Source organism: Neovison vison, chromosome 5 (genome assembly GCF_020171115.1).
Source record: "Neovison vison isolate M4711 chromosome 5, ASM_NN_V1, whole genome shotgun sequence".
In the NCBI taxonomy this organism is placed as follows: domain Eukaryota; kingdom Metazoa; phylum Chordata; class Mammalia; order Carnivora; family Mustelidae; genus Neogale; species Neogale vison.
Genome location: NC_058095.1, coordinates 109,886,010 through 109,907,325, shown reverse-complemented (window position 1 = coordinate 109,907,325; position 21,316 = coordinate 109,886,010). Strand labels below are relative to the sequence as shown.

The following is a 21,316-nucleotide window of genomic DNA, read 5'->3' as shown; positions in this document are numbered from 1 at the left end:
AGCGGCTTTCATCCTTGGGTCACTGGTTCAGATTCCCCATGGATATGGTCCAATGCAATCAATGGAGACATTAGCTCCTAGACTCGACTCACGTGGAGGACGAATCGAGGTCTCCTTACTTACATCACTGACTTGGACACTTTCAGGTACAAGCTGTCCCACAGGTCCTCTGCAGCCCAGAGGGGCATAAAGATCTATGTGACAGAACGGAGGAACCAACCTACAGCACGCATCTGTTTTACAATGTGAGAGCCGCAGGTGGTTCTCTGCCATGCCCGAAATGGTAGCCAACTAGGTGCGGTATTTTATGGCTAAATGCCCAGGATTCACCAATCATCAACTATTATCACATAAAGCAGGGACAATGCAGACAGGACACCTGGGCCATTTGTTTCCTAATAATTAGCATCTAATGAGGACTCATTGTACACAGCACAAAACTAAGTCCTAGACACAGATTATTGCTTTAGATCCTCACAATACCCTGAGTTAAGTCCCATTTTACCCCAGGTTCACAGGTGAGGAAACCAAAGGGTTTAGGCTCAGCAGCTGGCCCAAGGGCAGAGAACTAAGAAAGGGATTTGAACCCTGAGGAGCTGAGCTATGTTACCTGGCCTTTGATTGAAATTTGATGCTGATATGAGAATGTGCAATTAGCATGATAATTCTGGAGTAAGATAAAACAAAATCAAAGCTAAGAACAGTGCATTCCCACGAAGTAAGTAACCAACATTGACATTTCATCATTCACAGCACCAAAGGCAAGGTTGCTTAGTCAACCTAACATAAAGGAAACAAATATTTTTTTACCTTTTTTTGGTAAAGTATACAGTCACACAATATACATAGAGATCTAATATCTCCCGGGTGCAGATAAGCAGTCTAAAACCATCACTGAAGCAAAGGAAATACACAACGATTTTCAAGTATTCGAGGTAGTGTAAATAAATAACACTATTCTACCCAAACAACAAAACAAAAAAAGTTAAAAAAAAATTTAAAAACCTCAAGTACTTAATAAATAAGTAAAGCCTTTGAAAATGATTTAAAATTTCATTTCACTGTCTAAAATTATATATTCTCAAATGAATCATTATAAATTGTTTAATAAAGCTTACAGTTTAGCACCTGCAAAGTATCTTATGCATAGTAGGTTTCCAATAAATCTCTTTGGAATGAATGAGTAAATCCATGAATATGCTTTTAAAAACAGACACTGTCCTTTCATTATGCTTAGGATTTTTTTTAAGTTTTTTTTTTTTAATTCTATGATGCAGGTTGCATGATAGTTTCTTATTAACAATTTTTTAAATCATTTCCTTAGTAAAATTTTTTTTTTAATGAATCTCGGATGAATCTCTACTTCAAACAAAGAAAAGGAAATAACTACCATCCTGAAAGACAAAAAGAAGTATCTAAATAATGGGCCAAAAATAATTAAAATAATTAAGAATAGAAATGAAGCTTTCAGATATGAGAGAGAAAAAGAAAAGCAGCTTCAAAATATCTTTATTAACATTTAAAAAAAAATAAAACTGTTCTCTTGTAGCATGAAAACACACAAAAAAAAATCTATAAATTTAAGCCACTGTGACTGGTGAAGAGTAAGACGTTTCCTGGTACTGTATATAGAATTGAATAAATTCAGACCAAGTAAATACCTCTTTCTCAAAAGCGCTGTGGTGCCCTGGGTTACTGTAGGGACTCAACAGTTTAACCAACGTGCACACAAAAATAACTCTTCATTTTTAAAAAGAACCTCCAAAAAACTAATATGAGCATAAAAATACAAATTACTGCAGTTATTTCCATATGGTAAAATGTTAGATTAAATCTACACTAATGAAACAATTCAGTAAGCCTGGTTATATTTAAAAGGAAAGAGGAGAGAGGTATATGGAAAATAGTAAAGATTTCTAGCAACAATTTCTACACCTTTCCAGCAGAGCTGTGTCCTCTTACCTAACAGGCAAATCTGAGATTCCCCAAGTATTCCCCAAGCATTAGGAAAATCAATAGCATTAACTTCGGGGTGCCTAAGGTTGCTTTTGCATAAGCTTTTATCTCATTTTTAGCAACATTAAAAAAAAAAAGCACAAAAACACAGGATGTGTATAACCTTGGCTCACCATTGCTCTGGCTTCCTTAATACAATCTGCTAAAAGAACCAAAGTGCTGTGGTTTAGTTTCACAAGCTTCATCATATGGTTCTGCCAAAACTGCAAAGCTAATGGGACAAATAAATAGGCTGACCATACTGTACAACAGGTAAAACAGACCCTTAAAGTCAAAGACGGAGCTTTAGTCCTTAAAGAGACATGTGTGTTTTTTTTAAAAAGAAAAAAAAAAAAGAGGTAGTAACATTTTCAATAACAGTAAAAAAAAAATTACTAAGTGAAATAAAAATACTAAAATAATCTAAATTGAATGTGATTTGTGTTTTCTAAATCCAGTCTACATTTGTACATCGTTTCCATATTAAACAGCCCAAGGTTCTGTCTGTAGATACTTGCTAGAAGAGATCTGCAGGAAATGAAGTCTGGTACCTGATTTCATATATGACAAAGCATTTTTTTCCTTAAATTATTGATAAGGACATTGCCTTGATTGTGACCATGAGTCACTAAGCGTAAGTTTTAAAGGCCAAGCATTGTTCAGTAAAAGCACATCTCAGTAGTTCTCATTGTTCCAACAACTTTTGAGAACACAAGAACCTGACTCAATTTAAATATTGAAACACAGATTAAGTATGCAAAATATACATTTTTATGCCTAAAAACATAAACACTTTTCACGCTTACAAAATATGCACAACAAATATTATTTGAGACAAAACCTAGCATCATATCTGCCTATTGCTGTCAACTTTGTTTTTCTGAGAGGCTAATCAATCTGCGGAGAAGACACGGACAAAAGTGGTATAAATCCACGCCAGCCGCCACAGTCTCATTGGGACTCAGTAATCCTACAAGGTAAAAGAAACCACGTGCTAATAATACTCTAAAGAAAAACAAGCTGCTATTTCCCAGAGTCTGATGAATTACTTTTTTCCTTTTCCACTTTTTTCATTAACTACTTTAAAATATATGCTTGCTCCTAAGGAGAAAAAAAAGGAAGACTTGGTTAAGGACTAAATCTTAAAAGATCCCCAAAGCTGGGCAGATTTATGCAGAAGTCTCTCATCTTCCAACACCTGTTCCTAAAGCTCCTACACTTGCACTTAAGGGGGAAAAAACGAGACTGGGAGGAAGCTCCATCTGCTTTACTTTCTGAGCTGGGATTTACACACCTACCTGATGAGTTCTCTCTCACACTCGTTCTCCCTCAAATCTTCAGAGACACACGCACACACACATGCAAACACAGACGATGTACTGACCACTGTTTGTCCAGGTTCATCAACACCGTGACCCAGAGACAAGCCATACTATGATAATCACATCACCGTTAACAGTGAGAAACGGGGTTCTTTTAAAACCCGTTTGGACCCTTCATGTCCCTATTGCTACTCAGTTTCTCTTCATCCAGAAACTTGAAAGGATCAGAAAGAGAAAACAATTTGCATGAAAGGAACAGAAATAAAACAAGAGCGTTCGCTTTTCGCGGGGGTGGGGGTGGGGGTAACTACAAAATCAGCAACGGGACCCGGCTGCGCCCAAGGGCAGCATTAAAGACGGCCAGCCCAGCCCCTAGAGAAGTCGTGTGATCCAGAAGAGTAAATAAGTAAGAGTGGTCATTGTCATTAAGAATGAAAATAGTAATAACGATTGTCACCACGGGGTTCCGTACAGCAGGTGCACACGGAGCGGACTTCTCCTCCAGCCCCACCGCGCGCAGCCTCCCGGCAGCCGGACGCCGCGGCCGAGAAAGGCCAGTGGGCTCTGCGCACCCGGAGCCGAGCCGAGGGGCGGGACCCGCTCCCGGAGGCTCCTCGGGCACGCGCCCCGCCCGGCCCCGCCCGGCCCCGCCCTCCTCTCTAGCGCCTGCGAGTCGCGCGGCCAGGGCGGTATTATCGCTTCCGGTTGCTAGGGCCAGTCGCGGTGGCCTCTGTCCGCTTTGCCAGGGGACCAGGGTAACCTAGGTGCTTCCCGCGGGAAGACCCACCAGCTCCATTGACCATTATCTTGCTGCCTAAATTCCGAGGCAAAGAGGAAAGAGGAAAAGCCGGTTCTTTTGAGAAGCAGCTGATTGCCTTAAAGGATGGACCGGTATTCTCTGATACTATGGAAGGAAAATTACCAGCATCAAGTAGACGTAATAACAGGGATAATACCTTGAGCCCTTGTATGCAAAGTTATCTATTAGGGATAAAACGGCCCATTTATGCAGCTCGAAAGCATTCCCTTCTGGACTGTCAACGGACGAGTGATGGGTCAGGCACTTTGATGCTGCCCTGAAAACTAAGGTCATGTTTTGGGGGTCCATCTTCTGGCATCATTTCTAAATAGTACTAATTGGAATAGAGATCCTGGAAAATCTAATTAGATTGAAGATCATCTTATTTTTTGATTAAATAGTATAACCCAACTAGTAGTGGTTGCAGTTTATAACAAGTCATTATTACAGAAAGAAAACAACTTACTTGTGAATGGTTAGGTACTGTGGGTCTTAAGAGGCTGTCATGGAGGGACTTCCTTATCTTTTTGACCAAATCTTTTTCCGAATATGTGAAGTGATAACATTTTGAAGGTAGAGGGAAAAAATGAGTGTTGTTTCTACTGCTCTGGAAAATCAGTATTTACTAGGTGATATAATACTGGCAGGCTGAATATTTTTGCTAACGTGGGAAATTTTAGAATGATCCTGATTGGTAATAGTATATGTATGTTAAGATTCTGTGTGAATTGTAAACCTAAATTTTACCTAGAGTCTTTCTAGAAGTTTTAAAGAATTTTCTTTCTTATCCTCTCTTTTATAGGAATTCTTCTTGGACTTAGTACAATATCAGCACAGAATGATTTTCACTAAGATGTAATCTAGACTCTAATGAATGATTTTTCAGCAACAGTTCAAGCATAATCAAAATGTTTGCAACTCTCACTTAATTAATAGCTGTGAAAAACAGTGCTTATTATTCATTAAAATGCAAGAGCACCCACAACTACTTCGAAGACCTTTACCTCCAAAATTCCCTAAGCTGCCTTTAAGTAAGAAGAAAGTCCATACAGGTATGTGTATTAGTCAGACATGTTATTAAGTTTATTTAGTTTTCATAGAAATTCCTCAACCTGCACAGTTCAGAATCACAATAGTAAAAGAAACACACACTAATAACCAGTAACTTACAAATGTTTGTTGTGAGATGATAGCATCCAATTCAATTCTACAATTATAGTTGATCCTCATTGTTCATGGATTCCATAGGTGCAAGTTTACCTAACTGCTAAAATTATTTCTGACCCTCAAAGCAATACCCTGTGCTGTACTTCACCATTTTGTAATTTTATTTATTTGTCAGAGAAAGAAAGAGGGAGAGAGAGCAAAAGCAAGGAGAGATGGAGGGAGAAGCAGGCTCCCTGCTGAGCAAGGAGCCTTGATAGGGGACTCAATCCCACAGCCCTGAGATCAGGACCTGAGCCAAAGGCAGGTGCCCAAACAACGGAGCCACCCAGGTGCCCCTGTAGTTTGTCTTTTTTACTTAATGATATGCAGAATACTTCAGAGCCGTAGAGAGAGCTCTTTCTCCTTTTATAATAGGTGAACTGTATGCAGGAGAGTAGTATATAGGGCGACTCTTGGTCCTTAATGACCAGGATGGTGAAAACACACGCTCCCGGTGGACATCCAACAAGGGATATGCTCTGCCTTCTTATTTCAGCTCTCATACTGTAAACAACAGCCCCTTGCTCAGTCTGTTTTCATTCTTTTCTCAGTGCCACGTTTTTAAAATTTTTGTGCGTTTTGCTGGTGATTTTGCTATCTAAAACAGCCCCCTGGGGCATAGTGCTGTCTTGTGTGTTCGTAAGCACAAAGAAGGCCTGTGTTTTACAGACAAAAAACATATATGTTGGCTAAGCTTCCTTTAGGCATGAGTTGCAGTGTTGTTGGCTGTCTGTTCAATACTGATGAATCAACAATATATATTAAAGTGTCTTTAGGGGCACCTGGGTAGCTCAGTGGTTAAGCATCTGCCTTCGGCTCAGGTCATGATCCCAGGTTCCTGGGATCAAGCCCCGCATCAGGCTCCTTGCTCAGCGGGAGGCCTGCTTCTTCCTCTCCCACTCCCCTGCTTGTATTCCCTCTCTTGCTCTCTCTCTCTCTCTCTCTCTCTCTCTGTGTCAAAAATAAATAAATAAAATCTTTAAAGTGTCTTTAAATAGAAACACGTATAAAAGAAAATTGTGTAGTGATTGGTTGCTGATACTGTTGAGAGCAGAGACCTAGAAGAACCTAACCGTGGATTTTTCCTGGAAGCAACGGCTCAGTGTTGGATAATTCAGTGTTACAGAACAGTCAGAAATAACAAGAATTGACCATACTTTTGAGCACAGTGCTAGGAATTGAGGGTGTAATAGTGAGTGAAAGAGACCCTGTCCATCCTCTTCATTGATTACCTTCTGGTTGCATCAAATAATCATGTAAGTAAATGTAAAATTACCCTGGGATAAGTGCTATGAGGTGAAGACGAGCCACTTGAATAACCATCACTTTATATAATATACCCATAATCCTGTACTTCCACGTGCGGTATATTGACTCCTTACTTACAGCAATGATAAAAGTAGCATATTTCCACTTCTTTCCCCTTTTCAGTCTCCCCAACCACCTGATTTTCATTGATTGTGTTCATTATTTTATAACGTATTTCCTTATTTTAGTGTCAACATTTATACTGTTAAAATATGTCTAGTCCGTAACTTGATTTACAATGTTAAATTACTACCTTTGAATCAGGCTATTAAAGATGTATAAATCAACATGCCTAATACTACCTCCAATCTCCTATCCCATTGTCCCTTTCAACTTTTGTTATGTTCTTTCTACATTTCTTTAGGTGTTCTACATTTCTACATTTACAACCTGTTCTATAAAAGTAATACCCACACAGTTATGTGGATTTACTGCTCACCACCAGTTCTTTTGTTGTAGTTTTTTCATTCATCTTTTAGTTGAAGTTTATCTGCTGAGTACAGGACCGGCTAATTCTTTTTGGGGGGTGGGGGGACCTCTCCTGCTTTTTGTCACCTCAGAGTAGTTCTATGACCTTGGCTGTTACTAATCCCATGTTTCTGAAGGCTTTTGGTGGAGGACTTTGCATGTAATAGGTGATTAAAATATTTGGTCATTAGTACTTAAAATGACTCAAGTACAGTTTATAAAAATGAATATTCAGTACATTTGAAATAAAACCCTGAAATAAATATCTATAACTTGCATATGATTCTAGATACTGTAGGAAATTAATAACCTGAATGATCTGGTGCAAGTCTTTTAAGACATTTTAAGGCCTTTAATCAAGCTCTAAAGATGAGTTACACATAAAATCAGGACCTTAAATAACAGAATAAGGTAGCATAGAATTTATGCCCAATTAATGGTACCGACAGTAGTTCATAGATATGAGAGAGTACTGGGGCAGGAATGGGGCTTGAACTAAGACTTGAGGAATTAGTAGAAGTGGAATGAAATATGTTTTATAGAGGATACCTGTATAGTTTCTGATGGCAGAGGAGTCTTTTAGAAAAGTAGAAATTTAATATGTTAGGGGAAAAAAAAAGAAATCATGGGGAAATGTATCAAAAACCTGGGAAGTACAGAACTGAAAAGACAGATAGCATCTTCACTGGGATGATTTCCCTAAGCATCTCTTCCCTCCTTGAATCAGAGTACCTTCTTTATGCTCACGTAGTATTCTACCATTACCCCACCAAGGACTTATTCTCTGGTCTAACTCTTTTGGTTTTGTTTGTTTGTTTGTTTGTTTGGTTGGTTCGGTTTGATTTGTTGTTGTTGTTGTTGTTTAGATTTTTTTATTTATTTGAGAGAGAGAGAGCACACAAGCAGGGGGAGGGGCAGAGGAAGAGGAAGAAGCAGACTGCCCACTGAGCAGGGAACCAGATGTGGGACTTGATCCCAGGACTCTGGGATCATGACCTGAGCCAAAGGCAGATGAGCCATGCTGAGCCATTCAGGTGCCCCCTCTAGTGTAACTGTTTACCTGCCTAGTTTCTATACTAATTTGTGAGATGTTTGCTGGTAGTAAGGTCTGTGCTAGGTGGTTGTACCCTCAGCACTGTGTGCAGCTGGCACATGACATGTATTAAATGTTTATGTAATGAATGAAAACGGTTAAGTGTGGGCTATATTAATCAGGAAAAATGGATTGAATAAGGCTTAATGTAGACTTTGAAAGAAGAAAATGATTTCAGTTGGTTCATAAGAGAAGGTATTCCACACGGTGTGATCAACCTAAGAAATGAAATTACACATGAGTAGGGTGGGCTTTATGGTTGTCAGTAATAACTAGAGTATCCAGAGGTTTTCACTGGAAGTTAATGAGTCATTACCCAGCAAGGTTAGGTGAAGTGGATCAATAAACATAGGTCTTATTCACCAAACTAAGGAATCTGAGTTATCACTGATAAGACTCAGATAATCTGATGGAAATGTTATCAGGCTATGTCAGAAAATCAAGGTTGAAGTTAAATTGATGTCAAGTAGGATGATGAAAGTGAAAATTAGAAGGGAAAATTTGGGTTTTTAAAAAAATATCATTTAACTGCAAGAAAAGAAGTTTAAAATACAAGACCCTGTGTGAAGGCACTTCATAAACTTTAAAATCATTGTGTAGTTGTGAGACGCTACATTACTTGTAATACTTCTTACTTGGCCTGCAATTGTTTACTGACTTGCAGCAACTTGGAAAGTGCAAAAGGCCCTAGAGTGGGAGTCCAGGGATCTGAGAGCTGGTCTTAGTTCCAACACTGATACGATGCATGGCTTTGGGAAGTCATTCAGTGGGTGGGTCTTATCTTTCTATTCTGAAACCGCAGAACTTAATTAGGTCAATGATTTTTCAATCCTTTTCTTCACTGTAAAACAAAGGACATGGGACATGAATCCATCAGAACAATAGCTCACTTCCTCTTTGATTCTCATGATAGAAAAGGAGAGGGGAATGGAGTGGGGGAGGAAAAGAAGTAGAGAATTAGAAGCTTTGGAGCTGACATATATATTTTGAGTATAGCCTGGAGGTTATTCATTGGGTGTATTATATGTGAAGACTGAGGAATTGGAAGTATGTGGACTGAAAAGTAACCCCATAAGAAGATAATAATATCCTAATCTCTACAATTATCTTATATGGAAAAAAAATTTATATGGGGTTACAGATAGAATCAAGTTAAGGATCTTGTGATGAAAGATTATTTTAGATTATCCAGGTGGGCCCAAAATGCAATCACATGTATCCTTATAAGAGAGAGGCAGAGGGAAATTACGCACACAAAGGAGAAGATGATATGAAGATGGAGCAAAGAGAGATTTGAAGATGCTGGCCTTGAGGATAAGCATGGTGTGGCCACAAGCCACCTAGCAGCCACCGGAAGCTGGAAGAGGCAAGGAATGGATTCTCCATAAGAGAATCCAGAGAGAACATGGCCATGCTGACACCTGGATTTTTGGCTCAGTGGTATAATTTTGGCTTCTGGCCTCCAGAAGTGTGAGAGAGTCGATTTCTGTTTCTTTAAGCCACCAAGTTTGTGGTAATTTGTTACAGCAGCTAGAGGAAGCTAATTACAAGAGGAATCCAAGAATCCAGGATTCCAGTGTGTGTGTGTGGTGTGTGTGTATGCACAGGTGTGTGACGAGATAACACATATACCTCAATGAGTTAAAGAAGAACAGAAACTGTTGATGAGTAGACATGAGATGTTTGAGGTGCTTAGGACTTCCAGACCCAGACTTAGAATTACTGTATATGGAAAATTAGTTAAAGTCAGATAAAGTCAGAGGGATAATGATAGAACTTTTGGGAATATTAAATGGTAATTTGAGAAAGAAAGATTTGTCTAGAGAAAGATGAATATCCAGGTGGCATTAATGGAGAAATGATGGTGTCCTCATGAGAACCAAGGAAAGAGCGAATTTCATGGAGAAGAGAGTAGATTAAAGTATCAAATATTAAAAAGAGGTCAAATAGTAATAACGTGTATCCATTAGGTTTAGCAACCAGACATCAATAACTTTGTGATAACAGCTTTGGTAGTAAAGGTGGGAAGTTCCAAGTCATAATGGTTTGAAAAGTAAATGGGAGGACACTTTGAAAGGACAATAAAAGAAACTTTTATTATAAATTAAATATCCTTTCTAAATGCAGCACATCAAACTTAGGTTGTCTTGTTTTTGTTTTTGCGTATCAAGATAGCTGAAATTTAAAGTATGAATACCAATCAATCAAGTATATATCAACTAAAAATAAAAGAAAGTAGAATCAGATGAATTATCAGTGTATATCACAAACTTCAGGGAAACCACTTAAAATTTTTTTAAAAGAAGTCCAACTGATATGCTAAAAGAGAAACTGAGAAACTGAATCATAAATTGCTCAGTTGAAACCAGAAAAAGAAGAAAAGGAAGGGAAGATTTTAAAAAAGCAGCAACAGCAGCAGCAGCAAAACAATAGTAAAGAATGGGAAACTTTATAAATGTGGCAGATATTAAGGCAATAATGTCCATAATTCATTGCAATTAATGGTCCAAGTATACCAATTAAAAGACAAACTGTTATAGCAGATAAACAAGACCCAACTCTATGTTGTCTATAAGCAACTTACTTTAAGTATAACTTACTTTAGGTTAAAAGTAAAGGTGCAAAGAAAGACATACTGTACTAACGCTAATTTTAAAAAAGCTGAAAAAGCTATAAATTTCAGACAGAGCACATTCAGAACAATAAAAATTATTTGGGATAAATAGAGGCAATACTTAATTATAAAAGGGTCAATTCTTTAAGAAGACATAATAATCTTTGACATGTATCCAAAAGAGGGAGTTAAAAATATCTGAGGCAAAAACTGCTAGAATTGTTAGGAGAAATAGATAACTCTACTATTATAGTATAAGAGTTCCACAATCCTTATCAGTAATTAATAGATTTGCAGGAGTAAGGATATAGTTGAACCAAATAGTACCAACAATCAATAGGCTCCAATTGTCTTCATCTAACAACAGCAGAAAACATCTTCCCAAACTCCTATAAGACACTCATCAAGTTACACCACTTTCTGGGCCATAAAACACACTTCCAAAGAACAGATATTATACAATATTTGCTCTCAGAACACAATAGAGTTAAACTAAAAATCAGTAACCAAAAGATATGTGGAAGTCCCAAAATATTTGGAGATTATACAACACACTTAGCTAGGACATGGGTCAAAGAAGTCACAGAGATGTTTTAAAATTGTTTGAACTAAATGAGAATAAAAATACAACTTATCAAAATGTGTGGTACATAGCAAAAGTAGGGCTTAGCGGGTATGTAGAGCCTTGAATGCATATATTAGGAAAAGAAGATTAATCTAAAAAAAAAATACTCTAATCTTTTACCCTGGGAAACTAGAAAAGGAGAAGACTAGGTACCCTAGTCAATCATTCAGAGGGGAATCTAGATGAACTTTAGAAGCAGAATGCCAATGCTGATGGATGCCTTCACGGGCACATTTCCGTGAATGATACGAATTCATTAAAAGACTAATAACTATCATACCACCCTCAATATGAATTTTCAGAAGTATCCAAAAGGAAAAATAATAACACAATAAAAAAATATATCAGTGGTTGCCAGAAGTTTGTTCAGGGAGAGGAGAAGTGTTGAACAGGTGAAGCACAGGGAATTTTAAGGTCATGCAATTATTTTTTAGGGTATTGTAATAGTGAATGCATGACATGACGCATTTGTCAAAATCCATGGAACTGAACAACACAGAGAATGAAACCTAATGTAAACTATGGACTCTAATCAATTGTATGTCAACATTCGTTCATCAATTGTAATAAATGTACTACACTAATGCAAGATGTTAATAATAGATAAAACTATGTGCAAGGGAGGGGAATGTATGGGAACTGTCTTCTTCCTCATGTTTTTTTTTTTTAGTCTAAAACTGTTCTAAAAATGAAGTCCATTAATTTAATTAAAAGTTAGATTAAATAAAGTGAAACAACAGAGAGGAGAAGAAAAGACATCAAACTGAGTGTAAATTACTTCAGTTTGCCATTGAAGGGAAGGATAACTATGGTGAGATTGTGGTGGAGGTCTGGAGTTTGTTGAGGATTTTGCTTGTGTTACCATGTTTGTTTTAGTATGGGAGAAGGGGAAAAAAGGTGAAGATCGTGGTATAACCATTTTATTGAATGAGCTAGTTTTTATTAGTTTTATATAAGGAGGAAGGAAACATTCTTCTCCTCCTACTACTGCCCTTCATACTCACATGGCACCGATCTCTCTTCCCAGGATTTTCTCATCACTGTCCTCTATGAGCCTGGTTTCATTTTCAGATATTAAACAAATAGCTCAACCTAAATCATTACTTTTAACAAGCATGTACTCAAACCTTTCGCCTTCTCCCAGCTCAGACTAGGTCTGCTAATTTGTAGACAAGTCAAAGGAAACAGGGTCATAATAAGTTCTTCCATTTTGTTCTTTACTTCTTTTCCACAACTGATAGTTTCTGCTCCTGCATAGGTGGGGTTAGGGGTGGGGAAGAGTTAAGGAATGAAGGTAAGAATCACACATCAGTCTCAGCACCCCCTGAAATGCCAGGAGATACAGATCAAGTAGTTTCAAGGATCCTCTTGCCTTGATCCAACTGGAACACAGCCCTGGAAGGACTAATATTTTTTTTTGCTACTCTGTATTAGTGGGGGGGGGGTGAGTAGGGGAGTGGTAAGATGTTATATTCTCCTTGTGGCATACACTCCTCTTTCTCTATAAATGCTTCTCTGAGAATTCCCCTCACATGGCTTGAGGTGGGGGAAAAATCATCCTCTTCCACCCTCCACAGGGAGGGGAAGGTCAGGAAAACACATACCACTCCAATAGTGCTATTCAGAAGAATTCCTTTCTGTAAATTCAGGCCAGTCTCCAGCCATCTCTTAAAAGGGTGAGAGTTGGACTTGTTTTGACCATCTCTTTCCAAGCCTTGCCTTAATGTAGAGGTCCTCATCATTTATTGTACTCAGCTGAGACAATGGAAGAAAAGTCATTTCACATTCAGTCACAAAGGAGAAAGAAAGCATATTTGTGTAGTGAGGTACTGAAGAATGCAGGCACAGTGCATTTTCTGGACCTAAGAGAGAAAAGAACATTTACCATTATAACCTAACTGAACTTGTAGTACATTGCAGCCAATATCAGGATGTTATAGTATTTGGACATTGGTCTGCCATTTGGCATTGAAAAGAAATGTCTTTGCTTGAAGAAGTTTCAAATGAGGAAGAGATAGATAAAGAGTAAAGCTTCATTCAAATCATTTCCCCCCCCCTTCAGTTTTAGTAGTAACTGCTCAAAAACAAAACAAACAAATTAAAAAAACCTCCCTTTATGTCTTATTATTCTATCAATTCTGTTCTTCCAAGAGTTTCCCCTATCCTTTCTAAACCTAATACAATTTAGTCTTTCCACTTCTCCAGTTGATAACTCAAACTTTACCCCAGTCAGGTAAACAAAAGTTCTGATAGCTGAGCAAACACATACAGAAAATTTTAGAAGGCAAAAGAGGGGTGAGTAAATAAAGAAAAGCTCTGAATGCTAACACATTAATAGTTTTGCCCCTGATACCTTGATAAATATAAACTAATTGTGTTTTCTTTTCTTTTTGATTTAGCCAAGACTGGTAAAACTGAGCCAAAACATGTAACATTCATTCAAGATGAAATCACTTCAATTGAAAGAAAGAAAACTAGTTTTCCTGATGTTGTTTCAAGAAGCCAACCACAAACCCTTGTCAATATCCAAAATCTCTTTCTTGATCATTATATACAAGAAAGAGTGACTACTATTTCAATACCCAGAAAAACTTCTAAGAATGTGTATTGGCATATTCCAGAGACTGCTACTGGTTCCTTATTTTTTCCAACCTGTCATTCAGCCTCAAGTCGTGTTTTTGGGAAAGAAAGAAGACAAATGAAAAGGTCAAGAATATCAAAAGAAAAAGCACCAAAAATAAAAAATATTTATTTTGGTGACATGTTCAAAGACATTGTGATTTTCTCCTCAGAGTTCTCCAGACTTCCAAGTACTACTTCCCCAGCTATTTCTCCCAAACCCAAGGAAGTTCTGTCTGCATCTACCTACACTTTTAGGCAACCTCTGATAGGTGCAAGAGCAACAGTGCCAAGCCCTATAGCAAGATCTAGTCATGTTAAAGGAAGAAGATGGTGGGCTAAACATTTAAAACAAGATACTGCTGTGGTACTAAGTATTACTCATTTTCCAGGTCCCATCTCCATACCAACACCTGTTTTGCCAAGAAAACCTCAAAGACAGTCTTTGTTAGGTAAATGCATTCTGAACATGGTTTGTGATAATGGGGTCAAGTAGAGCAAGGGAGAGGGATGGCATGAAAGCAAAGGGTGGTTATTCCTTGCATTTGCAGTTTGGATGATGGGATCACTTTTGGCTCATACATTCAATATATGAGCCAGAATGCAGTAGCAGAAATACTGACTTTGGAGGTCTCCCAATGTCAAACCGGGTACTCTACCTCAATGGTGGTAGTGGGAACCAGATGAGGAAGTTCAAAGGATCTGAAAAGTCAATATAAAAGAGCAGTGGGAATGAACAATCATTCAGAAGGTAATCTAGATGAACTCTGGAAGCAGAATGCCAATGCTGATGGATGACTTTATATTGTAAGTCCATGCATAATACAAATTCATTAAAAAATGAATAATTATAATGAAATCACAATACCCTTAACACAAATTTTCACAGGAATCCAAAAGTTGGTTCATTATTTTCTTTTTTCTAGAAACTCAGGTAGCAGAATCTGAAAATGTAGAAAGTACCCCGAGGCAAAGCACACCAAACCTACCTGAAGGTAAACGCTATATCATTCTTTAAAAAACTGCATATAAGTTTATCTCTCTATAAAAATATTCATGACTTTGTGTGTCAGTGTATGTGTATGTGATTCATATATATGTCTCACCTAATTTTTAGAGCACAACTCAGCTCTTCAGGCCATTTATTTAGCAACTATTTTTTTTTTTTAAATATTGACTTTAAACCAAACTGGACTGATGTTGGGAACATAGAAAGGATTCCTTAATCTGGGTGGGGCAGGTAAACATGAAATAATGAAAATTAACTACTTTCCACATGCCAGTCACTGTTCTAAGTGCTTTGGCTTTAGTTGCCCAGCAAAAACAAATGAAAAATAATCTTTAAAGAAAATTATATCATCCTAGACTCACATTATTTCTACAAATAATTTCACAAACACAGTGTATAGTAAGCAATTCATAATTGTGAGGCACACAGAGACACAAAATGAATGTGAAATAGCAAAAAAGTAAACAGTGAAAACATACCCACAGGAGAGCCAAGTGTTAGAATTATCAGATACAGATTTTAAAATAACTTGAAGACTTTTGGTCTGTCTACAGTTGAGTAGCTTGTATTGGACAAATCCTCCTACCAAAATCAACTATTAAAGCTGCCCAAAATATAGAAAAATGCTATTGAAGGTGTTGGAAAGTAACCATTGTAGGCCTGACGTGAGAGGCTACAATCATTGAAATAAGGAAAAATTGTAAGTCAGCTCTCCATTTACCTTGCCTTTTGCCTGAGGTCGTTTGTGGTGTTAGAGAATAGAGCACAAGTAGAAAGAGGAAGTATAACCGAGTTGAGGAGATAGCCATCAGACTTCAGACCTGTCAGTATAGCTGGGGCTTGATGCAAAATCTCAGAGAGGAGAGAAGTGAATCCAATTATCTGCATACATATCTGCTAATTTCTAATCTGTGCATGTGCAGGATAAAACTCTAAGAAACACAGCAGGAAATATCAGCTGAGATGCAAAGGAAGTGAACATATATTTTCATAGTGGCATGGAAGACAGTTATTGGAATTAAAGCTCTGCCAAAATGTAAGGGCCTTGTAAATACACTGAGCTTTAAGTTGAAGACCCAGAGGACCCATGTGTTAGGAATAAGGATGATGTTTTAGAAAAAGGCACAAAACTAAAGTAGATTATCCCTAACAAAGCTCAAAACCAAGCCTTAATGTATCAAAGTGATACTTTTTGCCTAATCAAAGAAAATTTAACACTTGCTGGAGAGACGTTGCATTAACCTGATCCTTTAAAATTCTCATCCACAATGTCTAGCATTAAACTTAAAAGAATCACAAGACATCCTAAAAACAGGATAAAGTGAATCAGTAGAAAGAAACAGATAATAGAAACAGACCCATAGAATCAGATACTGAAGTTTTCAAATGGGGATTTTAAAATAATTGTGACTACTATGTTTAAGAAAATAAAGAATAGGAGCACCTGGGTAGTTCAGTTGTTAAGTGTCTGACTTCAGCTCTGGTCATGATCCCAGGGTCCTGGGATCAAGCCCCACATGGGTCTCTCTGCTCAGCAGGAAGCCTGCTTCTGCTTCTCCCTCTCCCACTCCCCCTGCTTGTGTTCCCTCTCTCACTGTGTCTCTCTCTGTCAAATAAATAAATAAAATCTTTAAAAAAAAAAAGAAAAGAAAGAATAAGTTGGAGAATTTTACTAGAGAACTAGAATTTTTGTTTTTAAAACCAAGAGTCAAAATTCTGGAACAGAAAAAATAATATAACAAATTAATGATTCAATTAATGATTAAACACAGAACATTCCAACTATAGAACTTTCTCTTTTTTCCTAGTTTAATTTACTTATTGTGAAAAATGATTACCACAAGAAAGTAATATCTATCACCTTGCATTTTTCTTGTTATGAGAATTTTTAAGATTTCAAATATACAGGACAGTATTGTTAATTATAGCAACCATAGGACTCTCTGAGCACGTTATCCCTCCCAATAATTCTGTACCATTAATTAACTTGACATCAATTAACTTCTCAGTCTCCTCCACATCATACGCTGAAACAAGTCATGCTGCTACTTCTGATTTATTGAGATTGTCCCACTCTGGTGGTTCCTTCTTTGAAAAGTTTCAGGTGTGAGTTTAATGGTCTTCAGATCCTTCAGAGATCCATCAGGGAATTTATCCTTAATCTCCACCTCCATTTTCTTCATTTCCACTCAAAAACCAACGGCTTGGACTTAGTCCATGAGGATGGGTGAGCTGGGAGCAGGCCACAGACTTTGGTCTTAACTTACTCTCCTTTCCTTCTTGCTCCACTCTCTTCCAAGACAAGGACTCCATCATATTACACATCTTTCTGCTGCAGTTAACTTTTACACCTATTGATCTGAAATGGGCACACAGGGCCCATTTTATAAATAGAAACTGAACACTGTTTTCTCTGGTCTAAGATGCATTATTTCCTTTTGTTGAAGCAATGGCATAAGAATTACTGAGGTTGTAAAATATGTTGCTGCAAATAATGCAGCAAGAATGGCTATGAATATAAAATTTATATTACAAAATTTCACATTTTCCTGCTGCACTTAGGTGCATACTTGGATAGGACATTTTTTATAGAAAGTGAAGCCCACAAGGATCTTAATAAAGTAAACTTAGATGATCTCTGTTTGACTAACTTCTTAGTTATTTGGATTTTTCTTCTTGTATGGGGTCTTCAAACTGAGAGAAGGAAGCTGAATTATATATGCACTTGAAAAACTCAACAAGATGGTATTAGGAGAAAAAGCAAGGTTGTTTCTTAGGAGGTGACCTCTATCTGACTAAGATTATATGATGTCCTTTATTAGTTTTATGAAGCAAGGAGCTCCTATGTAAATTAATAAAATTTTAAAAATGTATTTTTATATACAACACAAAAAGACTGAGATTGGTGGAATTTAACTTATCTAGATAGAAATCTATAAGCATATGGTTTTCTTTTTGAAAGGCAATTGTACTATCTAATATGTGGAAAACACACACACAACAACAACAACAACACCTAGTTTAGCAACAAGATGAGATTGGGTGGGGGAAGGTTATGAGGAATCTTTTCCAGAGGATTTACACAGCTAACCTATTTATGATGATTCACTGTTATCATATCATCAATACTTTTTAACTTTCATTCTAAGTGCTAACACAGTTGAGTCTCGTGTTTTCTTCTATTTACTTAGGTATTGTTAAATCTAGAAAACAAGAGGAATCACAGGTACATCTCATACGTGGTGGAGGTCTTAAGACTATCAGTGCAACACGATATGAAACAATAATAGCCATGACCAACCTTGCCATAGTAAACTGTCAAATATATGGAAGAAATGCACTTAACCTTAAGGTATGCTAAATTGTTTTAATGGCAACTTCTTTTTGTATTACCTATTATTTTTATTTTTAGGTTTCTTAATTTAGGTTAATTTCCATGTTATTGAAGGGATCTTTCCTGTTGCAATACAGATTCTCTAGGAACACATTCAGATTTATCTCTAAACCTGTGTCTTAGTTTGCCTTCCTTCCAGTTTCTTAAAATGTTAAGATCCAAAGCAATTATAGTGTTTTTTCATTATCTAGCATGATAAGAAAAGTAGGATTCAGAATTATCATATTTTAAAGCTATCAGAAATCTTTGGCCCCTGTGCCAAATCTAGCAATAGGCTGACTTTTTGCTGAACATGAACCTGGTGTGATGAATAGCAATAATAATAGTTACCATTTATTAAGCACCCACTATGTGCAAAGAAAATGTTACTCTTAAAATAGGTATTATAATCTTCATTGTGCAGATAGAAGCACTGAAGCCCAATGAAAATAGCTCATGAAAGACTACACAGCAAACAAGTAGTAGAGCTTGGGTTTGAAGGCAGGCCTCTTTGACCTCAAAATCTATGCTTTTTTATTTTAAATTTTGTTTTGAAATAAATTCAAACTCATACAAAAATTGCAAAAATAGGAAAAGCTATAAGAGTTTCTTGAGGGAAATTAGAGATTCAAAAATGCTTCTGCATACTGGGGGATTTAAAAAGCTAGGTGCATGGCCAGCACAGGATGCATTCTCAGAAAAGGCCCAAGAAGACTCCAAGCTTTCACCACCTTTTAATGGTCTAGCTAATCATTGAAAGGGTGCCCCTCAATAGAGCCAATCTGAAAAGACCAGAAGAAATATTCTTTCTCCTCCCAGTCCTGTTTTACAGGACTCTTTCAAAACACTAACTGAAGGACGCCTGGGTGGCTCAGTTGGTTAAGTGGCTGCCTTCGACTCAGGTCATGATCCCGGCGTCCTGGGATCGAGTCCCACATCGGGCTCCTTGCTTGGCAGGGAGCCTGCTTCTCCCTCTGCCTGCCTCTCTGTCTGCCTGTGCTCACTCGCTCTCTCTCCCTCTATCCCTGACAAATAAATAAATAAAATCTTTTAAAAAAACCAACACCACTAACTGAACACAAGCTAAAGGAGCACAGATTTCAAAAACAACATATGAGAATGTAAAGACAGCAAAAACAATTTAGAAAAATTACTAAACCAACAGCAACAGCCCACAGCAAGCAACAAAAATAAACACTGAGAAGGGGGATAATAGTTTTTGGAGTTACCATATTATATAAGTTACCACATTATAATAAGTTATTATTATATATAAGTTATTATATATATTATATATTATTAATATATTATTATATAATTTATTATTATATAAGTTACCACATTATATAAGTTACCACATTATAATACTGAAAGTATTTAGTTTTCAACAAAATATGTGTAACATGTGAAGGAACGATATGGCTTAGTCATTGTAGAAATTAATAGATGCTGTCTCTGAGGAAGCACAGACATTGGACTTGCTAGAAAAAACCTTCAACTCAACTGTCTTAAATATGCTGAAGTAGCTAAAAAATGAAGAAGAGGAAGAATGATGTGTGAGAAGAGATTTATCAAAAAAGAGATAGAAATTATAATGGGGAGGGGTGGCTCAGTCATTAAGCGTCTGCCTTCAGCTCAGGTCATGATCCCAGGGTTCTGAGATCAAGCCCCACATCGGGCTCCCTGCTTAGCAGGGAGCTTCTGCTGCTTCCTTCCTCTGCTTCCTCTGCTGCTCCCCCGGCTCATGTTCTCTCCCCTCACCACCCCACCCTGGCCCTGGCAAATAAATAAATAAAATCTTTTTAAGAAAAAAGAAAACAAAATTATAAAGGAGAAACAAAAAGAGCTGAAAAATATAATAACCAAAACATTGGAAGCTTTCAATAGTAGGGTTGAGCAGGCAAAACAAAGAATCACAGAACTGGAAGATAAAGTCAATTGAAATCATCCAGTATGAGGAACAGAAGAAGAGGATGAAGAAGGAGGAGAAGGGGAAGAAGGATAAGAAGGAGAAAAAGGAGAAGGAGGGGGGGGAAGGGGAAGAACAAAGGGAAGGGAAAGAAGGAAAAGAAAAAGAAGAAAAAAAAAATGAACAGAGGCTAAGAGACCAGATACCATCAAGTGAACCAAATAGAGGTAATGAAAGTCCTAGAAGAAGAGGAGAAAGAAAAGAGCAGAAAGAATATTTGAAGAAATAATGGCCAAAACCTTCCCAAATTTGATTAAAGCTACAAATCTATAGATCCAAGAAGTTTAACAAATTCCAAGAAGGGTAAACAAAGAGATTCACAATGAGACACATTATAATCAAATTGTCAAAAACTAGAGAAAAATCTTGAGAACAGCAAGAGAGGAATGATTTGTCATGCATAATGCATCCTAAAAATTAATAGCCAGTTTGTCTTCAGAAACCACAGAAGCCAGAAAGGAATGGGATGACATTTTTAAAGTGATGAAAGAAAAGCAATTTCTCAGCCAAAAATCCTATATCCAGCAAAACTGTCTTTTGAAAAACAAATGAGAAATTAAGATGTTCTAAGGTAACCAAAAGCTCAGGGAGTTCTTCAGGATGCAATGAAAAGACATTAGACAGCAATTCAAAACTTTAGAAAGAAATAAAGGAATCTGGTAAAGGTAACTACACAGGTAAATATAAAACTCAGTATTATTCTATTTTTGGTTTGCAACACTTATTTTTATTCCCTATGTGATTTAAAGATAAATACATAAAATACTAATTATAAATCTATGTTAATGGACATACAATGTATAAAGATGTCACTTTTGACAATATGTCATAAAGTAGGGCAGGGATGGAGTTGTATAGGAACAAAGATTTTACATGCTATTGAAATTAACTTGATATCAATCCAAACTAGATTGTT

At 37.1% G+C, this 21,316-nt stretch overlaps 1 protein-coding gene across 1 annotated transcript in view; it reads left to right on the top strand.

Annotated features, from left to right (window-relative positions):
* The first annotated feature begins 5,068 nt into the window (after positions 1-5,068).
* The window catches only part of LRRC63 (leucine rich repeat containing 63), a 39,944-nt gene continuing 23,696 nt past the window's right edge, over positions 5,069-21,316 (top strand). The window contains exons 1-4 of the mRNA XM_044250672.1: positions 5,069-5,168; positions 13,830-14,501; positions 14,976-15,044; positions 18,250-18,410. Coding sequence (XP_044106607.1) covers positions 5,084-5,168; positions 13,830-14,501; positions 14,976-15,044; positions 18,250-18,410 — 987 coding nt within the window. The 5' untranslated portion in view covers positions 5,069-5,083. The remainder of the gene's footprint in view (positions 5,169-13,829; positions 14,502-14,975; positions 15,045-18,249; positions 18,411-21,316) is intronic.